This window comes from Acomys minous, assembly GCF_964271855.1.
Source record: "Acomys minous genome assembly, chromosome: 9".
Lineage (NCBI taxonomy): Eukaryota > Metazoa > Chordata > Mammalia > Rodentia > Muridae > Acomys > Acomys minous.
The window spans coordinates 114,483,129-114,507,678 of NC_140490.1; the positions used below are offsets into that span (position 1 = coordinate 114,483,129).

The following is a 24,550-nucleotide window of genomic DNA, read 5'->3' on the forward strand; positions in this document are numbered from 1 at the left end:
CCACAGGCAGCAGAGGGAGACTGCCACACTAGGCCTAGCTTGAGGCCTCAAAGCCCGCCTCTGCAGTGACACACTCCCTCCAACAAGGCCACACCTATTCCAACGGGGCTGTGCCTCCTAACAGTGCCACTCCCTATAGGCCAAGCACACGAGTCTATTGGGGGCGATTCCTATTCAAACCACCACATTGAGAAATAAATTTAATATAATTTTAATTAAATAACATAATGTGTTTATTCATCGGGAGAAAAGACTGAAAGAATAAACAGAAGAATATTAACAACATTTTTCAGAAGTCCAAGTGTCATAGGTAGCTAGTCTTTTTGTTAAATTATAATTTCAAGCTTAATCATTAAATAATTTTGCTGATATGTGGGAAATAAATCAAATATTTAACTACATTTGCAAAGATATGGCTGTTACTATTAGAATAAAACTCATTCAGTGAAGCCTCTATTGAATGTGCAGACATGATACTAGTAATGATTTAAATGTTAAAACAAACCATCTTCCAAAGAAAAATTACATTGATGGAAGAAAAAAAATCGATACTACTTTAAATATATATTTTTATATTTAATAAAAATATTCATCTATTTCCAAGTGGGTTTCCTAGAACTAATTTGGCCAGCAGTTTGTTTCTAGCCAGGGTGAGTCAAGGTCGATGCTTCGGGCTTCACTTTTTCATCCTAATTGGACAGGGCTAAAGTTCAAGGGTTCCAAAGTTCCTTCTTGCTCTGTTAGTACAAGAGTCTTTTCATTAGTGATCGTATTAACATTGAAATGTGGGTTTAATTATTTTCGAAGACAATGAGAAATATTGCTCAGAGGAGCCTATCTCAGACCACCACTGCCTCTCAGTGGGCCTTCACATGCCATCAATACGGAGTGGGGCCCAACGTTTAATTAATTTTAATTAATGAACATCGCATTAACTCATTTGAAAGGTTGGCTATCAATTCTACACATGATGAACAGCTATGGTCGAGGCCTCACTGCCAGCGCTCCAAGTCTCGTGATATAAAACTATTCGTTCTCCTTAGTCTTCCAGGACCGCCAGTTCATGAAATTAAAGTACCCAGCTGAAAAAGCAACTTGCTTTTTACCCAGGTTGACCTTATGCGCAGTGCCCTGTGCCTCCTTCCCTCGCCTTCTCAGTTCTTCAGCCTCCTCACTGCCTCCAAGACCACTACCTCAAATAAAACTTAAAGCTGCTTAGAAAGAATGTGGGACTTTGCACCTAAATGTCAGTTCATTCACCTGGGTAATGGGGGTAGTAATGCCTGACAGGGCTGTTACAATGGAGACGGGAGATGATCTCTATCCTGTGCGTGGCAGGCACACTGCCCTGTGCTTATTGTAGTGTTGGCATGGATTTTATCTTTGTGGTGTGCAGAGTGCAATGCTGGGAAAAATAAAGATCATCATGAAATGTGTTAAGGACCTTCTTCCTCATTTCTTCTTCTTCTTCTTCTTCTTCTTCTTCTTCTTCTTCTTCTTCTTCTTCTTCTTCTTCTCTCTCTCTCTCTCTCTCTCTCTCTCTCTCTCTCTCTCTCTCTCTCTCTCTCCTTTGTCTTTCCTCCTGCCCCGTGTGTGTGTGTGTGTGTGTGTGTGTGTGTGTGTGTGTGTGTGTACCTGTATATATATGGTTAGGTCAAAGGGCAACCTTAGCTGTTGTGTCTGTCCTCAGCGTTCTTTTGAAGACTTGGCACTCACCAACCATGTTAGGCTTCTCCATCCACCTCAATAGCACTAGATAACAAGAAACGAACTACTGTGCCTGTCTTTTTTACTTACCTGAGTGCTGAGGACCAAACTCAGGTTCTTGTGTTTGCTTTGCAAGCATTTTACCAACTCAGCTATAACCCTAGCCTCAACAATTTTTAGAATAAAGTAGTAACCATCCAAGTGATCAATGGCATTTTAAAAAGCTGTTTTAAACAATCAAAACAAAAAAATGAATAATTTGTTTTTTTTTAATTTCAAGTTTAATGCAGTCACATAAAATACAACTTTATAATGAGATCTAAATTTCTGGCATCTGTTAATCAATTATGATGCTCCTTGGGATTCTTATAATAGCTCTGACATGCAAGGGGAGTGGTGGTTAAGTGTCTCTATAACGGCCTCAGTAGAGGCAGCCAGTGACAGTGTAAAGCCATTAGACAGCAAATGCATTAGTGAAGCCCTTTCACATCATACCTAGGAAGACTCTGCTCTAGAACATTCTCTCTCTCATGTTCAGGGAATGCTTATTCCCAGTGAGCATGAACATAACAAAAGGAACACTGAAGCCACAGAACAAAGAGAAGTCAATTCACAACAGTCTGCACTGCCCCTATCACCTGGAAGACCAACACAGTGGAACCAGGTGCTGATGGGAACAAATATGTTTAAAAGATCTGAAAGTGTTCTGAGCTGATGATCAATACTTCTTGAAATTCTAACTTTGCATGTATGAAAATGGTATGGACTGCTCATTCTGGTGGATGGTGGCAAGATTTGAACTCTTTACATAGGAACAATAGTTTAATATAACTATGCTCCTTTTAAGAGGATTTGGAAAATTTTACCTTGAAAAGGATATTCACTTCAAGTTCAAGTAAAGCATGTGAAATTATTTTAAATGTTTATGCTCTCTATATAATGTAGGACATTTTTGTCCTATTAGCAGAGAGAAAGGTGATGAAAGCTAAGTATACAGCCATTTTATAAAATGTAATGGTTAAAGTGCACATACACAGAGACACAGACACACACATACACATGCAGACGAGAGAGAGAGAGAGAGAGAGAGAGAGAGAGAGAGAGAGAGAGAGAGAGAGAGAACCCTAGGAAGAATCTAGGAAGAATAGCACACACACACACACACACACACACACACACACACACACACACACACACACAGGAGCCATCAAAGAAAAGATGGAAAGACTGCTAATTAGTGTCAAAGCAAAACCACTCATCAGTGTGAAAGATAAGAAGAGTATTGACCAATGAAAAAGCAACATCATAAAGAATAAGTAAGTAGAGGATTTATAAGTTCTTTTTCTCTGCCACTGGACTTAAGCTCAGCCCCCTGAGAAGCTGAGAGCAACGACAGAATTGTCATGTCTTAGAGCTACTAGGACTTTCTTGCCATGCAGTCAGAATCAGTTTTGTCCATCACAGATCACAAATGCACAGATCACAACAAAAATAGAAAAATTAAAAATTCTATGATGACTCGCAAAAGAGGGCTGCTAATATAAATAATTGTACGAACACAGCAGAATTCAAAACATAAGATGCATACCGTTGTAGTTGAAATTGTGAAAGGGGGTGATAAATTGCCCTATTTATAGATATTCGGGTTAAAAATGAGGCTAAGTGTTTCCCGAGCATCGTCTGCCTGTGATCCACAGCTTTCTATTTCATCTGCATGTCCCAGCTGAGTGTGTGGCTTCATGTTCACTCAGCTCCAGCCAAGGCACTACAAATCTGTTTTCTATAACACAAAGTCTTCATATATCAAACATATTAATGATCCTGTCTAAATCACAATAATTATGGGTCAGTACTCTGGATTAACTGTTAAGCTGGCGATGAATGATAAGGACCACGCTTCCATTCCAACAGCAAGAACATCAGCAGTGCTGCTCAAATTATGACCCAGGTATGAGCATCTTTAGAACTCCCAGCGATAAATTCACCTCCACATCACCAAATGTCATTTGTTACCTAGAAATAATTTATAGCAGCAGCCATCATATCTCGTAGCAATACAAAGGCTAAAAATTTATGTGGCTTTATTATTTCTATCTAAGTACAACTTATATAAATGGGAGAGACCAGCAAAACTGCAGTTTCTCTTCATACCGTTAACACATGCCAATGTCAGTGAGGGTAGCCGGCTGATTCTCCAGCCTGGGAAGAGCTGACGATCATAAAGTAATTTTTGGCATGACAACAGAGCTGTCCTGACAAGGGCATGACTAATTCTTTTTCTCACTATGTCTTATTTTGGAAAAGCAAATGCTAGTACTCATTTGTGTGTGTATGTGTGTGTACATGTGTGTATTGTGTGCCCATTGTTTTAAACAAATATAATTTTTAGATTTTAACTGATATGTGTAATACACAACAAATGGTGTACTTTTTGAAATTAGAAAATAATCTTATATGTATAAAATCTGACATTATCTACTAAATCTGAAACTATATTACTATACATATTTATTTCTATATGTTTTTTTTATATTAGGCCTTTCAACTATCTTTTTATTGGGAAAATACATAAAATGTCTGTTAAATTTCATACATGTATGTATTCAAAGGAATGCAATTTATGTCATATTATCTAATAAAGGACACTTCTGTAAAATAGTCATAAAATATATAGTTATAATTCAATAATATAAAATTACAAAAGAAAAACCCAACCTGAAAACTTGGGAAAAGGAGACCAGCATGAGCAGATAAAAATACAATAAATTACGTTTAAAAGTCCAGTATGCTTTGGAATGCTATAATCAAGGAGAACACACAAGCTATTGTTTTGTTCACTAACTGAAATATTTGAAATGTAAATGTGTATGTACTAATGTATTTGCTATATACCAGTTAAAGCACTTAATGCTTTTGAAACAATAAGCAGTGAATACACTGAATGGCTATACCCCATATTTCAGGAGAAAAAAAAGTGTTTGTATTTAAAAGTTAAATAGCACTATCCAATATTTTGCTATTTGGTTTTGTAATGTGTCTAAGATATATATATATATATATATATATATATATATATATATATATATATATGAAAATTTAGAAAACAAAACTTTGGAGACATTGTAATAAGTTTGTAGAATTTCTATAAATTATTCTATTCACACTATTGAGCATTGCTGTGATTTTTTTAAATCTAGACATGAAATATATTATAGCTAGTGATTATGAGTGACACGGAGAAACAGGCTTTTCTATTTTGTTCTGCATACTCAAAAAATTATGAGAAGAATAAAGATAAAGTTAAAAATCTGGTTTACAGTATCTACTTTGTATAACAAAAAAAAAAAAAAAAAGACCGCTATAGCATATTGAATTTAAAGCAAGGTTTAATCATAAAATAGAAAGTGAGGGTATGTGTGTTGGTTTTCTGGGGGGTTTACTACGACAACTTACACGAAGCTGTTCACATTAGCTTGATAGCAGATGTCTGAAACAGAGTGCTTGGATCTTTCACGGCATTTTAAGGGTAAACCTATCCCATGATTCTCTCCTGCCTTGGTGACGCCCAAAAGCCCACATCTGTTCATTACAGATTTCCGGCAGTCTCTGCCTCGGCTTTTATACAGCTCAACACCTGTGCCTTCTGCCTTGTATTCTGTTTTGTAGAAAAGCTCCTCACTAGATGACGGTTTTCTCTGATGACAAGATTGTGTCATCTTGAGATCTTCTGATCTATTGTCTTGGCAAAGACCTTATTTCTAATAAGATTATATTTACAAATAAGGTTCGACATTTGGAAAGTCGTTTTTAGGAGTCATTTTTTTTTAATCAACCCATAGTAGGATGTGTGTGTGCCTTTAATTCTTCCATTATTACCAGGAAACTAGGAACCCTTAAAGCTCCATTTTACTTTTGATATATTTTAAAATATTCTTTAAACAATTTTATTATTCCATATCAAATTTTGCCATAAGTGCAATGTTAAATAAATGCTACACTGTATTAAGAGGGCTATGTGAATTATTTTCTTTTTTTTTCTTTTGACATAGAGTGAATGATATACCTTCAATCTATAATCGGCTACACTCACAAGGAGAAAAGTTAAAAAGAGTGGTGTTGCCAAAGTAATATTCTTACTGATCATAGCAGTGTTTGTATTGTTTTGGCAAAATGTGTAAGAAATCTTATTATGGCCAACAGACATTGTAATGATCCTAATCAGTGTATCTGTACCTATAAGTATAATCTTCTTACTTTGAGTAATAATGTTTAGGCAACTACATGTATTTGCATTGGCTATTAAGTTTTGACTGGGTAAATTATATTAACTTCTATTATAAGGTTTATCAAGATAGCTTTCTCAATTGTCTGTATAGATCTATATTTATTTTACACTTACTCTATTATAAGCATGCTGCTTAAATAAGGCTATTCTATAATTAATCTATAGGTAAATTTTTGATAAATGGCATGAGAATTCAATAGTATTGTGTCTAACATCAGTATAATGTTAGACAAACAGTACTAGCACAATAAGAAAATTACTATTGGCAGAAATGGAGAAAAGCCAATTACAATGTAAAGAAAAAACTAAATTAAATTACATTACCTTCAACAAGCATACTTTTGTAAAAATTAAAATGCCTTAAAGAAATAGTATTGAGCATTTGCTTCGATAAATGGTTAGTGATATATTTTTTGAAGTAAAATGTCAAGAAAAGCCCCAAATGTTAGGAGAAAGGAACACATGTATGATTATTTCTACATTTAAATTAGTAATTAAAATAAGTAGTTAACACACTCAGACTAAAATTTAAGACTGACTATAACAAAGTGAATAGAACAATGAACTTAATGTAGTTGGTAATACAATATATCCTATTGAAATCCCCACTATCCTTCAAGTATATTAAAAATACAGCTAGGTTTGTTAGATCTTCAACTAGCACAGTCACCCAAATGTCACATGATAGACTAATTTATTTAGTAAAATATTAAATTTATTATATTCCCCATCTAGAAAGAAAGTTGGCATTTCACTGTGATTCCAGGGATGGAAAAGAAAACTTACAATTCTTTCTCATGGTTTTATGAATTCTCACAACATGAAGACCTGTGGGGTCTACACATGCTCTGACTGTGAGTCCTAGTGCTGGCAAAGATTCTCAGACCAACTAAAATTATAACAGTTATAACTACATTCTGTACATTACTTTTCTTCTACCGACACAGCTTCTACAAAGTGCTTGCTTGGTAAGATACTCTGACCTTAGGACATGGTCCCCTAAAGCTCTGAGTAAGGTGAATAATCAATTCACTAAGATTTTCGCTTGTTCAGCAAATAAAACCAAAACAAACAGATTAACTGAGAAAGCTTGCAAAACTTTAAAAGGATGCTCTTATGTCAGTTGATAATGCTCAATCAGATAAACTTTTAGAGAGATGCAAGAATCTAATCCAGAGAAAGGCCGCGGATGAGGGAACTTTTTAAGAGCATATCATTGCTTACAGTTCAACATCTTTTTCCTCCTTAGACTCACTAATGCGAATCTTTCCCGTGGATGTGGGACCAGCTAAACAGCTGCAGTGGAGCCACACTCACTTACACTGCCTCTTGTTCTTTCTTCCTCACTTCCGTTTGTGCTGTCTTCCTGTGAAAACCAGACACTATTTGTGCAACACATGATTAACATGTTGGTCAGCCCTTTGTGTGGTGAGGTTGGAGCCATGTTAATCCTCTTCGGCATTGGGTCACTGGAGCCCTTTTAGCATGATGCCTACGACATGACAGAACCTCAGAATATATATTTATATCTGAATCAAAAACTACAATAGTTATAATTAATCCCGTATGAAAAACAGGCAAGAACATCCTATTTTAGGAACGTAGCTGAAAATTAAACATTATACTGACTATTAATTATATTCCCATCCCTCAGATGTCGACTTGTGAACCTGGCCATATACAATTAGAGTTGTCACAAGGATGAGCTACGATAATGATCGTGCTTCTTAGCCTTAAGACGATGGAAGAATTGAAAGTGAGGCACCAGTACAGGGCATGATGCTGATGGCATCTTGTTTTAAGGCAGCTTTGGCCAAATTCTAAGGCATTGTTTTTCCATTTTGCAGTCATGCTTTCACAGCATGACCAGACACTGTTATGGAAACAGCAAATTTTAGGCCAGAGAGGTGAAGGAAAGAAAGAGAGAAACTGTTCTTTTGTTTTTCATTAATCATATAACTCAAATTGAAAAAAAAAAGATGTAGGAAAGTTTTCATCTGGGGAATGCTAATGGAAAGTGTTTTGAAATCTGCATCCCAAACAGGCCAGTGTGTAATGTATTATCCACATTAACCCAACAATTAAGATGGAATTAATACATCTGCAAAGAGCCATGTTTCAAATGCCATTTTCATAGCCAGGGTAAACCAGGAGGCGTGCACATAGCTTTCTAGGAGATGTGTCCCAAAATATGGAAGGTATGAAGCAGAGGCTGACCAAGGAAGGCCTCGCATGGGACGTGGACCTGCTTCCCACATAAGGAAATGCTAGTGAGGAAAGTACAGCTCGCTGTTATGATACTGAACATTGAACTCCCTGGCAGTGTCATTTCTAATATTCTGTATTCTGGCTAAAATATAAAGCTATAGAAGTTTTTAGGAGGAAAAGAGACCAATAGCTTGAGTTGTAAAACATTATTAGCTAATTAGTAAATTAGTATTTGAAGCAAAATACTTCAGGATGGGTAAGAAAATTATAGGAACCTTAAAATTAATATATGAACTGAGTATCTTGTAGTATAAAACCAAACACAAATAGTTGTATATTTTAAAGAGAAATGAATTAAAACAAAATAAAGAATCTTTTAAGGTTCTCATGCATAAGTTAAAGGTATTTAAAAATATATGATATCATATATATATATATCAACATATCTATAACTTTAAGTAGGTAAAGCTTTAGATTTTTAGCAAAATAAATTTGTAACATGAAAAGCTATGAATTTTAGGAACAGAGGTAGGAAAATAAAGCTAATTTGGAGAACCAAGTGAATGTTAAGATTCTTGGGTCATGCTCACACCACAGTTAAAAACAGCTACTCAGTGTTGTGATCTTTCAGCCCCTGGTCTTGAGCCTCTCTCTGTTATGTGTGCTTTCTGTTTAGACAATCTTTTTCATTTATCATCCTTTCAGTTTCTACTATATAATAACTCAGCAGCCTCCAAAGTGATATATTCATACCTAAGGAGTGAGGGAACCTGTGAATTATGTTGCGTGAACCAAGGTCCAAAATACTACATTTTTCTTTTTTTTTTTAGTGTTTCTATTTCTTCCACCACCTAGAGAGACAATAATTCTCATTCTCATCTATGTTCTATCTTCCAAAGGTGCATGGTACTGCAATGGTAAAAAAAGAATTTTAAATATTGGTTATATTTGTGAAAAATGATTTAGAGTCTTTTTTTGTATTCACAAAAACACAAAGGAAGGCCCATGTTGTCAGATAATGAAATTTGATCATTGATTATTCTGATATTTGGCATAAAATTTGTAAATATTATGAAAAATTGCTTTCTGTTCTTATTATTTAAAAATATTTATATGTAGAAAAATAAGTGTATACACACACACACACACATACACGAATGTTATTTAAAAAATAAAGGAGACATGAACTTAGAAGACAATATAGAGGGGTGGTGTGGACCTGGGAGGAGAAGGAGGCTAAGTATGATCAAAATGCACTTTATACGATTTCCAAAGAATAAAAATACTATACCAAAAGGAAGCAATCATACTGTTAAATGTCTCCTAATAAGCACAGCTAAGATATGCCTTTTAGACTCCTCTGGTTACATCCGGAGAATCTGAAAGGACCGAAATTTAAAATGCACGTTAGCAGTATACTATGAATTAAATCCTTGAAATTATTTAAACGTCTGTTTGATATAAATTGTTATATGTCATCTCAAACATATTTTAAAGGACATATGGGCACAGAGCTGAAGCTTGGGCAATTATTTTAAAGGTATCCCATGAATTTCTTCTGTTCAAAAAATGCAGGCATTAGTTTTTGCCACTCTTCCTTCTTTAATAATGCTCAAAACTTTTCACCTCTTTTTCATCTTTGACGGACAGCTTTCAGGACAACATTTTAAAATGTGGGTTAATACAATCAACCCTTAGAGTAATTATGTTCCTATACAATCGTGCTTTGACCAGCACAGATCATAGGCCTTTCGTTGGTGACATTGCTTGAGTTTCATTTTTTGCTTCCTGTGACTGGTTTTGACATTTGGTCCCTACCTTTGCTGGTATGAATGAGAACGCCCATCATAGGCTCATGTATTGGGAGACTTGGCCCCTGGGTTGTAGAAGTTTTGGGGAAGGAAAGTTGGCCTTGTTGAAGGACTATGTCACTGAGGATGGGCTCTGCAGTTTCAGGAGCCTGTGTCATTTCCCTTTAGCTGTGTCTGCTTATATTTGTGGATCAAAATGTAAGCTCTCAGCTACTGACCCAGCACTGTGTCGGCCTGCCTGCTGCCATGCTCCCCACCATGGTGGTCATAGACACTAAGGTCTGGGACTGTGAGTCTGAGATTATGTGATTTCTTTGATTAGTTACTTGGTCATAGTGTTTGGCTGTAACAATTGAAAAGTAGCTAAGACACCACTCCATTAGACTTGATGGTCTATAAATTAGGATCGTGTACTATCAATGCAGGCCAAGCTGACGGAGTCTAGCATCAGATCACTAAAATCTGGAACATTCCAAGTGTCTTATCAGGGCACCAAGCGAATAGAAGCTGCCCAATATATGATTAATGAATATGGCAGCATCCGCCCTTGCATTAAATGACCAAAGGAGTAAAACAATTGGTCTAGTGTGGGGAATGTATGGTTTATATTCACATGCAATAGGTGTGAAAAACTGATGTGTGTGCTAAGGCTTTGGGTAACCTGCTGATGTCAGAAGCACAGTTGAGATCCGAACAGCTGCCTGACTTAGCCTAAAACTCATATTTGCTCAGCATAAATCCAGGAGCAAATGTAATTCTGTAACTCAGTTCTCTGTGGGTCTGGGAAGCCCTGTGCTTTTCATTCTAAATAAAGAGTCCTTGCTCTGTCCCCTCTTCTACAAAACAGCTATGCTGTTAAGCTAACATTGAAAGGCAGTTCTGGATGGAGAAAAACTTCAAGCCTATGAATGTAAAATTTGGTCTAATACATGATAGAAACTTTTCTGAAGGAGTAGAGCCAGAATAACTAAAAAGAGTGGACTGTAAATTAGAGGTTGTTGGGGGTGTAGGTAATATAAAGTTTTAAAAATCGATTCACTTAGACCATGATGCAAAGAGCCCTTTGCTCTTTTATATTTATACTCTAATAGAAAAAAGAACTGATGGACAAAGATTAAATACAAGGAAAGTGGCATATAGTCTATATTATGAGAAATAATAAAGTATAACTAATGGAGGTCTATGTGTCATAAATGGCAACAAATTATCAAGAACAGAAAGGAAAGGTAATATTTGCTTAAAGACCTAGATGGGCAGTGTCTTTTTTAAAAAGCTAAAAGAATAAATGTCCTCTTGTTCATAATTTTGAATAGCTTTGGTAATATTGTTCTTTCTCTATCACATTTTGTAATCCCCAAACTTGCAAAATATAGGCCCAACACTAAAGACCTTCGATAAATGTTACCAGCTCTAGTTTTGCCATTTAAAATTCCCATTAGCCATGACACACAGGCACTTTAGAACAAGGGTGTCTTTTCCTTCTGAAGGGTGGCTACCTAAAGACAGGTAGTCATTCTCTCACTGACCTCTCCTAAGCTGAGTGGTTGATGAGGTAGATGATTGCCACTTACCTAACAAGGAATTTATAGAGTTTGCCAAGGGTCTCTAGTTGAACAGCAAACAATTTGATTACAAATTGAGTTATCTGGTGAGTTATCCTTGCTTATGTCAGCTGTTCCCAAGGTGTGTCCCCTCGAGCAGCTTAGCTATGTGGGATCTTATTATAAATGTGGACTATTAGACCCTACTCTACCAACTTAACCACAAAATGTGGGTGTGGTGCCTTGTAAACCAAAGTCCCATGGTGTTGATGCCTACTGATGCTTAAGAGTCACAAGGCCCATTTATAGTTACTTATAATGCTACTGCAGACAGCACTTAATATACATTATGCTGCTTTTATTTTTTCAATATTTTAAGCAAATTCTGAAAAATTACATAGGGCAATTTGACCCACAGTGAATCAAATGCAGTAGGTATAGGAACCAGGCTGAAAGGGGCAGGTGGCCCTGTCCTTCTACCTACCATCTTGGAAAGCTGCAGCACCTCTACAGGACCTGCATTTTCCTTGGGCAAAATTAAAAGAAAAGTACCTAGATTGCACACAAAACTTGGCACCTCTAAAATGTAACAAGCATCAAAATTAAGGTACGTGGAGATTTATGACCAGCATTAATGATATATTAGTAGCATTATAAATAATTACATGAGCAGTGAAGTTTGTGAATTAAACTCATAAAATTTCAGAGAGGTTCCTCTACTTGATGTCATGGCTTCGAAAGGAATGTCAAACATTATTCCAGCTCCATAGACCTTTACTATGGAAAGGGTACTGTCCTGTTTCAAAGTATGTGTGTGGAAGAACATTTATGTAAGTGTGCATGCATGCATGCGTGCATGTGTGCATGCGTGTGTGTGTGTGTGTGTGTGTGTGTGTGTGTGTGTGTGCATGTGCGTAAGCCAGAGGATAGCTTAAGGTGTTGTTACTCAGGAGCTTCCTACCTTGGTTTTTGAGACAGGATCTCCTACTTAGCCTGAAGCTCACAAAAAGGCTAGGCTGGTTGACCAGCAAGTTCCAAGGAGTCACCTGTCGTTACTTCTCCAAGACTGGGCTGATGGAAGCACACTTTTACACACAAAGCTCCTTCGAATAGAATTTATGTGCTGAACAGTCCTTTACCCACTGAGATGTTTGCTAAGTAGGGTGAAGACGCTGGTCTCCAGTTTACATGGTGGAAGAGTTTACATGTCACCTATTGAGTCAATCTTACATAGGAAGCTGATCTGTGTGTTTCTCAGGGTTCTCCACAGGGAAAGAGACCTCACGGGGAATATATATTATAGAAGGGATTACTACACTGGCTTACATCATATAGGCTGTGTGGTCCAAAAATGTTGATGTTGACCATCATCATACTCAGTACGGCTTTAAAGTTTCTGCTGCGCCCTCTAATGCTACTTGAAAAATAACACATTATTGTGGGCACACGTGTAGTTTTAAATTTAATACTGACAAAAAAAGTCACAATCCCAGTATGGCCAATGGTATAAACTCCACTGCATGCAAGTACAGAGATTGTCAAGTAGAAATTAATCTGCAGAAGCCAGGTATACTCTCTACTTGACTTTGGTAAAACTTCTAATTCTTATCTGTTTATGAGCAAATGAGAGAAGCCAGTTTCTATCTCCAGTTTATGCTCTCTTATATACTAATTTTTAAAATCCTGGTCTTTCCTATTTTTTTCCTTTATTTTATTTTTAGGAGTGAGATTTCCAGGTCTCACAACCTCTCTCGTTAGTGCATATTTTCAAGACCTGGGTGCCATTTGTATGGCTCTCTATGAAGGCTTGGCAATCTGTCTCCTTTCTCTGAACTGTGGCACTCGGCTGAACAGAGCCTGCAAATTGCAAGACCTGAATGTAGCTCAATCCATTTTCATGCGTGACATCACCATTACAATTCAACACATTGTAGCATTTGAATATTTTAGAAGGGATCAGAGTGTCGACTCATTCAATTTATCACCCGCTGTTACTCCTGAATTTTTCTCTCTGCTGCCATCATCCCCAGCTACTCACTGCATTTTTTTCCCTTCCATTATCCCTCCTTGCACTGACTTTCACATCTGTTCCATCCTCCGGATTCTAATGTCTCTGATTTGACCATCTGCCCAATGTATCAATATGCGGGAATACCTCCGCAGCACCCCCTACTATCTGTGAACCTCACTACTTCTTGACTCATTGCTCTTCGTGTTTTCAGAATAAATATATGTTTTCTAACATGTTTCACATGTTATTCATGTGGCTTCCGATATTCTTCTGCACTTAGGTGGCGTCTTACAAATTACTGTTTTTAAGGTCCCACTTAAACAATCAAACAAATGGTGGGAAAAGAAACCTGACTAAGCAATGCAAGCCTGTTCTTCCCTTTATTGTTAATTTAAGAAAGTGAAACTTACATTTTTGGTGACAACACCTACCCCAGCCCCCAATCCACACACTGCCCAAAATAACAGCCTGAACAGGAAGCCATCAAAGACAACTCCCAGAAATTGTGATAAAGATGCTGAACTGTAGCTCTCTGCAACTGATAGCTTCTGGTGAAGGTGTGGGTGAGGGAATAACTCAGTTCTCTTTAAGGGGCTGGCCACTGAGAGTCTGTCCATGCTCCAGTGAGTATATAGGCAACACAAATTGAACTTGTATTTTATTTTCTTTCTTGGAGAAATGGGCAGGGAGGACACAATGGTGCCTGGTAGGCACTGAGAGGACTGGGAAGTAATGGTGATCAGGGTTATACTATGTGAAATTCTCAAATAATCAATAAAATATTATATTCAAAAAAGGAAAGTTAAACCTAGCACTAACTATCAACTATCATTTGTAGCAGTGTTCTACTTTTAAGATGCCATATGGAAAATTGGAAATCCCTAATCTTCACACGCAGTAGCTAAGTAGGTATGATATACCCTTTGCTTCAGTAGACCCGTAGTGGGCACACCACACAGTTGGTTAAGCAAATCTTAGTAAATAGAGTAAGTCCTACTTAGCAAAACTGCGTGCCTCGAAACAAAAGAAAACAAAGCAGAGATCATTAGAGCAATTAAGAATCCAACAACAAAAAAAAAAATTAAAATTTTGGCTTGAACTTAATCATTTTTACCATGAATAATGGCTAAAGACAGAACTATCAAAACCAAAAAGAGCTGACAACTTATGAATAAAGTTTTATTTATAAAGAAATTATGGGAATAACAGATTACAGAAGTTTGTAGTTGAAAACAAGTACGTTTGTTAAACTGGTCAGCATCCTGTGTGTGCCATTTGGAATCTCATCCTCCTGTTTTACATTCTGGTCCAGAGCCACTGCTGCCCCTGGTCCAGGCCAGTCTAATCAACATAGTTTCACTCCAGGGGACAGAAAGCACTTCTTCCAAGTAGGAATTTCTTCCTTTGCCATGTCCTCCCCTTCTCTTGTGCTCCCATTTTTTTTTTCAGAAAACAAAACTCTAAATGTATTGGGCACCACTGTCACACTATATTAATAGAGCTATACATTATTAATTTTGAGGTCTTCCATTCTATTGGCTTTCCAGCTACCAGCCAGTACAAAAAATTGCTTAATAAGTTTGTCAGGTAAATGATTATTTTTAAAATTAGGATTTTTCAATAACTATACATTTTAAATGTAGATGCTAAGCTTGAATGCTCTTTGAGAAACTATGATAATGCAGTGTTATCAAAGAAATTTTAATAAAGTTATAAGAAAAACATGTTCACATGGATAAGTTAACTGAAAGATTAAAATCAATTACCTCTAAGAAATGGCATGTGTTTATAGCCAATAAATAGGAAATATATAAAAATAAATAATAAGAGATTATAATTTGCAAATATTATTATTGTTCTTTTTTTTTTCTACAGTGTATATATAACACATGTCCCAATTTTATAGTTTACATTTTTGGATAAATGTTTTTGTGTTCTAATTGTATGTGGTAGAATTAAAAGAGTCATATAATCTGACCAGTTCTAATACAACAGTTTTCAGAAGACTTGGCACAAGGGTAATTAGTGCCAACATCAGTAAAATTTTTTTAATTTTTAACTTTAGTCCTAGGAAAGATAGATAAAAAAAAGAAGAAAAGACAGATGACATTTAAACATCAAGTTAAATACATAATGAATCAATTGACAGATTATAGTGATAATGTTCTTTCTCCATAACTCTGCACAGGACCAGAAACAATTCATTTAAAGGGCAAGGTGTAAACTGTTATCGAAAGGTAGAACCAGTAAAGACTCACTGAATACTACAATGAAAGATTTCTCTCAGAGACCTCACCTTTGAACACATTTGCTATTCTTTGATTTGGACTCAGTGAGATATACAATTGAATGGGAAATTGTTACTAGGATAATCACCAATTTGTTCCCAAAGCAAGTAATAATGCCTGCAGTGCTGTATGTTTATCCATGACCACCACCATGACCTACATCCGAATTAAGCCTCTTGGGACACACAAAACAGAAGCTCTTCTTCCTGTCCCACAAGACTGTAGTTCTATAGTTGATCATGGAAGTCAGAAACTAATCATATATATTTTGTGTGTGTGTGTGTGTGTGTGTGTGTGTGTGTGTGTGTGTGTGTGCATGTGTATGTGTGTGTGTTTAAAAGACAGAAATCACACACACACACACACACACACACACACACACACACACACACACACTAATGCACTCATGTACCCATGAACACATGCACACACATACTTTGGGAAGCTCAGATGTGTGTGTGTGTGTCTGTGTGTCTGTGTGCCGTGTGTGTGTGTGTGTGTGTGTGTGTGTGTGTGTGTGTGTGTGAGAGAGAGAGAGAGAGAGACAGAGAGAGACAGAGAGAGACAGAGAGAGACAGAGAGAGAGAGAAAGAGACAGACAGACAGAAAGAGACAGACAGACAGAGAGACAGAGACAGAGAGAAAGACTCTGGAAATACAAAGTGTGTAAGGGATGTGAGTAGGTGTAGTCTAAAAGATATATATAGCTATGCTATACCTATCACTTTCACTAAAACATGGCATTTAGTATAAAATTGCTTTCTTAAAAACATTCCATTAAATAACTCTAATTTTCCATTTTGTATTTAAATTATGCATTTAAGAATTCCACAATAAGATTCAAGTTTAAGGTCATTGTCAAGGGGCATCCAAAGATCAACAGTCTTGCTTATAACCTTTTTGTTTTTAGTTTTTCATATAAACATTTGCTCTGCTTCTTTGCTGATAATATATGCTGGTCACTGTGAATAAACACTTTAACCTTTATAAAAAAAAACCTTTAAAAGTTTAAATTGAATTCATTTTCTTTCTTATAAGACAGTTACCAGACTTACTACAAGGTGCCACCTCACACATATGAATAATGGGGTCCTAGACAAAGAAAGTGAGCCTAAAATCTGCAGTAGGTGAGCGGGTTGTAGCTTCCACACTGCTACTTTGCACCCAGTGGGACTGATACAGTGACCTGCCAGCGTTTTGCTTTTCTCCAGTTGATGGGAGGGATGTAACCACCTAAATCTGACACATCATTAAATGCTATGAGGATTGCAGGATGTGGTCCAACCTACCTGTTCCTGTTGCTGGAAATCCAGTCTGAAATAAGTGTTGACGCCTGCTGGTGACAGTGCTTGTTCCCAAAGCTACAAGCCAACATTATCACTTCTCTCCGCAGTTCTCTATGCATTGTCAAAGGGGAAACAATGAAAGCAATGTTACTGTCTGAACAAAGTTAGAGAAATTTATTTTGGATGGATGGATGGATGGATGGATGGATGGATAAATGGTCAGATACAGATGGGAAGTGATAGAGACAGACACTATCTCAGATGTGATTGTTCAGATATCCTTGTCGTCTTGACTGGACTTAGCGTTAGCAATGGAGACATGTCTCTGTTATCTCTGTTGTTTCCAGAGATAGTTTGCTGAAGAAGCAAGACCCGTCATATATGCACAGGGCACCATTCCTTAGGCAGAGGCTCAGAACTTTTTCAGGCAAGGGGAGGAAGCCAAATTGAGCAGTAAACGTCATCTCTCTTTGCTCCCTGCGAGTGGACACAATATGATTATCCACCTCATTCTGCCACCACCACACACGTGCCACATGGAATGTATCCTTGGAAACCAAGGATCAGAATAAAACCCTGTATTTAAACAGGACTGGTACACACATGAACGCACAGAGACTGCGACAATGCTTATAAAACCTGCCTGGGTACAAACCAGGAAAAAAAAATCCCAGCACTGATAAGGAAAAGTGGACACAAAGTTTTCCCTCAACCGTAAAGCTTTGACAATGTTTGCCTCCAGGGAAGGGAAAATCAATTTTCTCCAGTGAGCATCACTACATCTATAAACCACACTCCATGATAGGCCCCAAACCTCGAAGTAGATGGCCGTCACAAAACTGATTCCACATTTTTGTTTTGTTTTGTTTTGTGGCTATTTATTTTGTTTTGTTTATTTATTTTTTTCTTATTGGGTTTGTTTGTTCTATTTTTGTTTGGTTGGTTGGTTTTGCTTTTAGAGACAGAGAAAGATCTTGAAATTGGGTGGGTAAGGAGGCATGGTGTGGTTAGGAGTAGTTGAGGGAAGGAAAAAGATGATCAAAATATACTGTAGGGAAAAAAAGTGTCTCATTGAGAAAGGTAACTAATGCGGTAGGTAAGTAAACTGTAACACAGAAATAGGTTTAGATCCAGAACTCCTGTGATGCTGAGCTAAGAAATGAATTAGGCTGAGTGGGGATTAAGCACACTAAGTGTTTCCTGGAGCTAGTTCTTCAGTCAAGGGCACAGGTTCTGATCGCAAGATCACAACACAGGCAGTTCGTAAATTAAAAGGCAGTCATGAACTGCTTTGTTCTCGTGATCAGGCGGCAAAAACCGTGTTGCTCAGCTGCAGCCTTGCCAGGAAAGTGAAATGCAAAATGCGGAATGAGACAAAGGCAGCCTCGCACAGCTAAAGTCTCAGTGCTTCTAGAAGCGTGTTATTGCACAGCTCTGGGGAAGGGAGGACAACAATAAAGTGAAACAGTACTCATGTTGATAGGACGCTTGAGCAAGAGAGCCGTTGAAGCTGTTTTTTGGCCATCCAAGCTTGATATACGTTGTTGCAACTTGTTTTAAAATATATTCCTACATGGAGAGTGAGAGAAAGCAAGATGATATTAGGTCCAATCTTTCCAAATTTGGTAATTTTAAAAACTAAATCTGGGTAATTCAGAGCAATTTTTTTTTCTTCTGCTTTTATTCAACTTACTATTTCAGACACAGAAAACAGTATTCTTATCTTCCAACTGAATAATTTGCAGTGCTAAATATTTTATGTGAGAAATGTAAATAAAGTAAGGAAAACAGGGACTATTCAGGCTGTGATGCAGGCATACATGTATGTAATACATGGCCACATTTTAGGAAAATAGGCATCTAATATGCTTTTAACATTTCACTGTTGTTAATGCGTAGGTGTGTTCCTATGTGAGTAGATGCCACATTGTGTACAGGTGCCTGCAGAGGCCAGGAAAGGGCCACAGATCTGCTGTAGCTGGGCATCTAGTTGATTGTGAGCTGCCCAACACAGGTGCTGATAGTTGAGCTGGTGTTTCTGGAAGAGCTGCAGGCACTCAACCTCTGGACCATTCTCTTCAACTGAAACATCTGATATTTGTGCAGTTTGCAGCAGTAAAGGACATCGATGCAAAGCTGTTGTACTGGCCCAGCCAATAGGCTACAATATGGAAGACAGGATAGTATCACCAATTCAAAAATCTATTCAACTAACGATGCATTTAAACATCAATGCTGGTGTAAGATATGCGCTTCCATACTTTAATGTAACTTTAGAATTTTGTCTAAGGGATGAAAGCGCTAAAATTGCAGTTAAGAACATTGCTTAAATTTTACTCTAAGTGAGGAATCTAACATAATATTACTATTCAAAACTATAAACATACACAAGAGTATATTTTGCCTTTTTAGGAGTTCTATAGTTCAATATCTCTTTGTTAGAAAGAAAGGGAAATATAAGACTTTCTCTAGAAGACAAACATTATTCCCCCCAATTCAAATGACACATTTCTTTGCATGTCTGTTTCTAAGGGCTCATGCATAACTAACAATAAAGAAGAGGCAAGCTACGATTGTTCTCACTTTAAAGAAGTAAACTGACAGAGGCATTTTCATGAAGCTTTGAGGTAAGGGAAAAAAAGGAGGTAACTGGGATGGACATCAGACCACCTAGATGCCTCTAATAACATTGCGAATGCCTGACAACCCGTCTTTAAATAATTTTGAGTCTGTGTGTGTGTGTGTGTATGTGTGTGTTAATTTTCAGCATCATAAGTCATGAGATCATTTCATAAAACACCGTACAGTTCTTAAAATATCTAAGAAAAACTTCCAGTGCACTAAAGTAGCCATGATAAGAAATTGAGGAATCAAAAGCTCATTAGCTGTTCTTAATCCTGATATTATTCAAAATGATCATTGAATCCGATTAGGTGCTCTGGGCTGTAGAATTTTGGCTTCCTGGGATTTGAGCTTAGGAAATCTGGTCAGGTACCATTTTGGAATGTGTGTCATGCCTCTGTGTCTGCCTGGATTATCTGTTGTTTGCTGCCCTATATCCCCTTGGACCCAATTATGGATGGGCTTTGCCCTCAATGTTGATCTTACCCTTGTTAATTAAGGAGGTGCATTGAATTCACCATGCCCTTTTGGATGAACATAATGACTAAGAGCCTTTATTGGAAGTGCCTATATTCTGTTAGGTTTTCTGGGTTCCCTCCACTCAGGTTAAGTCCTTTGTGAACGCACAGCCCTTTCACTCTCAGGAAGGAAGTTTGAAGTTTAAGGATTTGCCATGTACGTTCTTTCTTAAATTCTCAAGCACTTAAGCCTAATTGACACTTTTAGGCCAGAATAAAAGGTAGCTCGTGTTAAATTTCTTTCTTTCTTTTTTTCTCAAAAAAAAAAAAAACTGCCATCAGTTTTGCATTTAAAAAAATCAGGACAAAAATAACAGCCTACTCTAGCAGGAAGAAATGAAATAATTTAGACTCCATTGCACAGAATGCATAATGAGAAAACAGTTTATCTTCGGAAAATTAGAAAGAAGCAATTATGCATTTCTTACATTGAAGACATTGTAGCTGTCCGTGCGGTCTAGTAACTTATCCAGAGGATAAAGAGCTCTGCTGGCAGCGTGCCAGGGAAGAAAATCCTTTTCCTCAGACAGGTATCTAATGATCTCCAGGGGAATATTCTGAGGCAAATAGCCTGCCCTGTACAGTCAAAGGAAAGTTAATGTTAATTAGATGCAGAAAAGATACACAATAACGCAAAAATGGAGATTTTTATTTATGCAAATAAGAGACAGAAAGCAAGATTCATCATAGTCTGAAGAAAAGACTCTCAGTGATATGAAAATAAAATCACTCGTTTTTCAAAACAGTGCCTCTTAGCACGCCAGAGCCGCCTAATATGTACAGAAGCAGAGAGTTGAAATTTTCCAACAATACGAACACATCAGAATGTGTTTCTGTAAAGGAGAGAACTGTGGAACTTGAACTGAGCCAATAGGTATTTCCTTTACAGACACTCTTCAGGGATAACAAGTAATTGATTGTTATCTTGTGAGTGCTTGTGGTTCTGTGTAATGTCTTTTAGTTCACATTGTTATCTAAAGGATGACTAAATTAAACTATCAATTTGTGTTTTAAATGTGTGTGTGCCATATAGAAATATAAACATGTTTAACTTCCTGTCTTGAGTATGTGTGTTTGTACATACTGTATTGTGCTGTGTTTTTGCAGGTATGTGGATGCCACACTGCATTGTGGAGCTCAGGAGATATCTTTGAGCATTAACTCTCATATACTGCATTTGAGACCAGGTCTCTCTTGCTCACTGCTGCAAATGCCATACCAGTTGGTCCATGAGTTTCCATCAAGTCTGCCTTGGTCTCCTTTCCTCTCAGAGATGTGTTCTGGGATACAGACGTGGGCCACAGCATCAAGATTTAGTTGAGGGAGGAGGCTGCTAGGGGTCTGAACTCAGGTCATCAAGCTTACATTGTAAACTCTCTACCCACTGAGCCATCTCGCCAGCCCAAATATAAAAGTATTTAGTGCATACTTAAATGAAGCACTAAAGAGTTACCTGAGTACATATCATCTATATTTTAAGATGGTTCTATAGAAAAAAGAAACCGGAGAGACTGGTATATCTTGAGTCTCCCAAGGATCACATACAAATGTGACACTGAAGCAGTGTATATAATTCTGCAGTAGAAGCTACTCACGGCCTTGATATCTCAACTGCATTACCAGCATCGGGTGTTTTACAAGACATTGTTTTAACCTTAACTATTAGCATGGTCTGAATATTGCTGTCTCCTCAAACTCTTATGTTAGGAACTAACATTCAATTTGATGGTCCCAGGGGTGAGGCAGCTAGGTAAAACACAGGAGTGTGGCTTGCATGAATAACATGAGCGAGCTACAGAAGCAGCTCAGTTAAGTTTGTTTTCTTCTGACACTGATGGCCACGAGTACAATCGCCTTCATACAGACTTTTAGTACCTCAAAAAAGTAAATAAGGTAAATGTGGAAACAACCAAATCCCATTCATCTCATATCTGAATTTCACAACATTCTTTTAAGAGTTTTATTATTGTTGTTTTTGTTTGTTTTAGTGTGTGTGTGTTACCTTCATATATGTTTGCACACAACACATGTGCCTTGTGCCGACAAAGCCCAGAAGAGGGCACTGTATTTCCTGAAACTGGAGTTACAGATGGTTGTGAACCACCATTTGGGTTTTGGGAATTAAACCTGGATCCCACGGTAGAGCAGCCAGTATTCTAACCATTGAGCAATCTCTGCAGCCGCTCACAGTTTTGTTGTTGTTGTTGCTGTTGTTGTTTTGTTCTTTGTTGTTGCTGTGTTGCTGATGATTTTTATTTATGCAAATTTATCATTTTTGTTTATACATTTTTCATAATATTTGCAATTTAATATGATACAGTAAAATTAGACTACAGGCAACTATAGGTGAGTATTGTCTTACCGGTGTATTTATATTGTTTGCAATAAAAACCAACTCTGAATGCTGCACTTCAATTCTTCTCAAAAGGATCTAAAACAATGTGCATCATTCTACAGATTTTGCTTCATCTATGACAAGTGATCAACCATAGTTAATGTAACTAACCCTAATTTCAGAACTTTCTATCAGCAACTACTGTTTAGCACATATCTATCTGTGGTGTCATCTCTCACGTTTTATACCTCCTTATATAAACAACAGCAAATTAGCTACAAGAGCAGCTAATAAGAAACTTTATCTTTTAACTAGAATTCTCTTTCAGTGATAGCTACATTTTGCTTTCATGGGGTTGTGGCCACTAAAGAAGAACATCATTTTTAATAACATTATATGCTCTAAATTAAATATTATTTTCAAGGGAAACTTCCTCCTTTATTGTCGGTTAGAGGAATACAAGGGTCACCCCAACAATGTAGGGTATGCCATTTTCTTGCTTTCATTCTGGAACTTGAAGGCAAGACCCCATTGCTGGATACCACATACACTTTGGGCACAGGACTTAAAGTATTCAAGCTGGCACTGACCAGGAAGTGAGGACTGCCTCACATAGTATCAGAAAGGGCCATGCAAGTTTCCAAGGGAGATAATCAGTTGTCCTACCCATCTGTAAATTCTATGAACCAAAATAACACTAGGCCAGCAAAATAAAAAATCCAAGATTGTGTTACTATATGTAGTTTTAGCTTGAGTGGCAATTGGGTGTGTCCAATGGGATGCACAGACCACTCAGTAGGAGGGACTCTGTGAGTGGACCAGTGAAACTTAGCCAGCTACCAAGAGCTGCATATGTCATAGACTTGGTGTGTTTTATGAGCAATAAAATTCCCTTTTAAATGAATAGAAATGATGTTGTAGAAGTAGACCTGCAATGGAGAAAGAACTTAGGTCTAGTATCATAATTGATGTCCCCTGTACAATTAGGTAAATAATTCCATCCCCCCCACCTTTTTTTGTCTATAACAAAGTCAAACTAAGCAACAGCACTTTGGGCACAAACATTTTAATTCTAACCCTTTATACTTACAGTTTAAACTTCAACTCTCACCTTTATATCTACAATTAAACTGCCAAAAGTTGGAAAACTTGAAAAGGTTCCCCCCCCTAAAAAAGTCCATATATTTCATTCTTCAACTACTAATATATGCAAGTCTAAGGGGCAGGACTCAGATCTAGGTATTGAAAGACATCTGGCATTTTACAGCAGAGGAAGAGCGAGGCTAGCCTCATGTAAGTCCCACACAACAACCACTCGGGCAAGGAGAGCACTCATTATATACAAACACAAAGCCACTTCTCTTGCGAGGCCTCATGGCAGAAATTGCTACCACACCGCAAAGCATGAGCTTCTGCTTCTTCAATATAGAGACCACAACCCTGAGTCTTCCTGACAGTCAGGCAAAGCCCTGTGACAAAGATCTAATAACGGAATATGAATGTGAATCACCAGCAGGATTAATGTGACTTTCATTTGTAAAATGATCCACCTGGAAACTTGGGAAACTGCATGGCAAGTTCAGTTGCCAGCAGAAAATAACCGTTTTATGCAATCCACAAACATGCCGGGATCTATTCTTTTTAAGCGGTTAACCTTCTCTAATGCAGTTTTCAAAGAGAATGCGAGGCAGATTACACTCAAATTACCCTCATTCTGCCATCCTACCAACATACGTAGGTAATTACCTACTACACAATGCAATATACTTGTATTTAAGTCGGCTAGATCAAAATACGTAGCTACCCCTTAATTGGCCAAAAAGAAGATCAGCTTCATTACAAAATGACAGATCGCAGGAGATAATGTTGGTTACCTCTCTTAGATGTGTTTGTGTATTTGGCTGGTAATGATGCTGGTGATTCTACTACTGATGATAA

The 24,550-nt window shown here is 37.3% G+C and overlaps 1 protein-coding gene across 2 annotated transcripts in view; it reads right to left on the minus strand.

The window, feature by feature from the left end:
- Positions 1-24,550, minus strand: part of TRHDE (thyrotropin releasing hormone degrading enzyme) — a 371,512-nt gene that overhangs the window by 22,143 nt on the left and 324,819 nt on the right. For both annotated transcript variants that reach the window (XM_084795149.1, XM_084795148.1), the window contains exons 13-15: positions 20,706-20,853; positions 18,609-18,706; positions 17,141-17,248 (exon numbers count right to left, since the gene is read on the minus strand). In XM_084795149.1, coding sequence (XP_084651275.1) covers positions 17,141-17,248; positions 18,609-18,706; positions 20,706-20,853 — 354 coding nt within the window. The remainder of the gene's footprint in view (positions 1-17,140; positions 17,249-18,608; positions 18,707-20,705; positions 20,854-24,550) is intronic.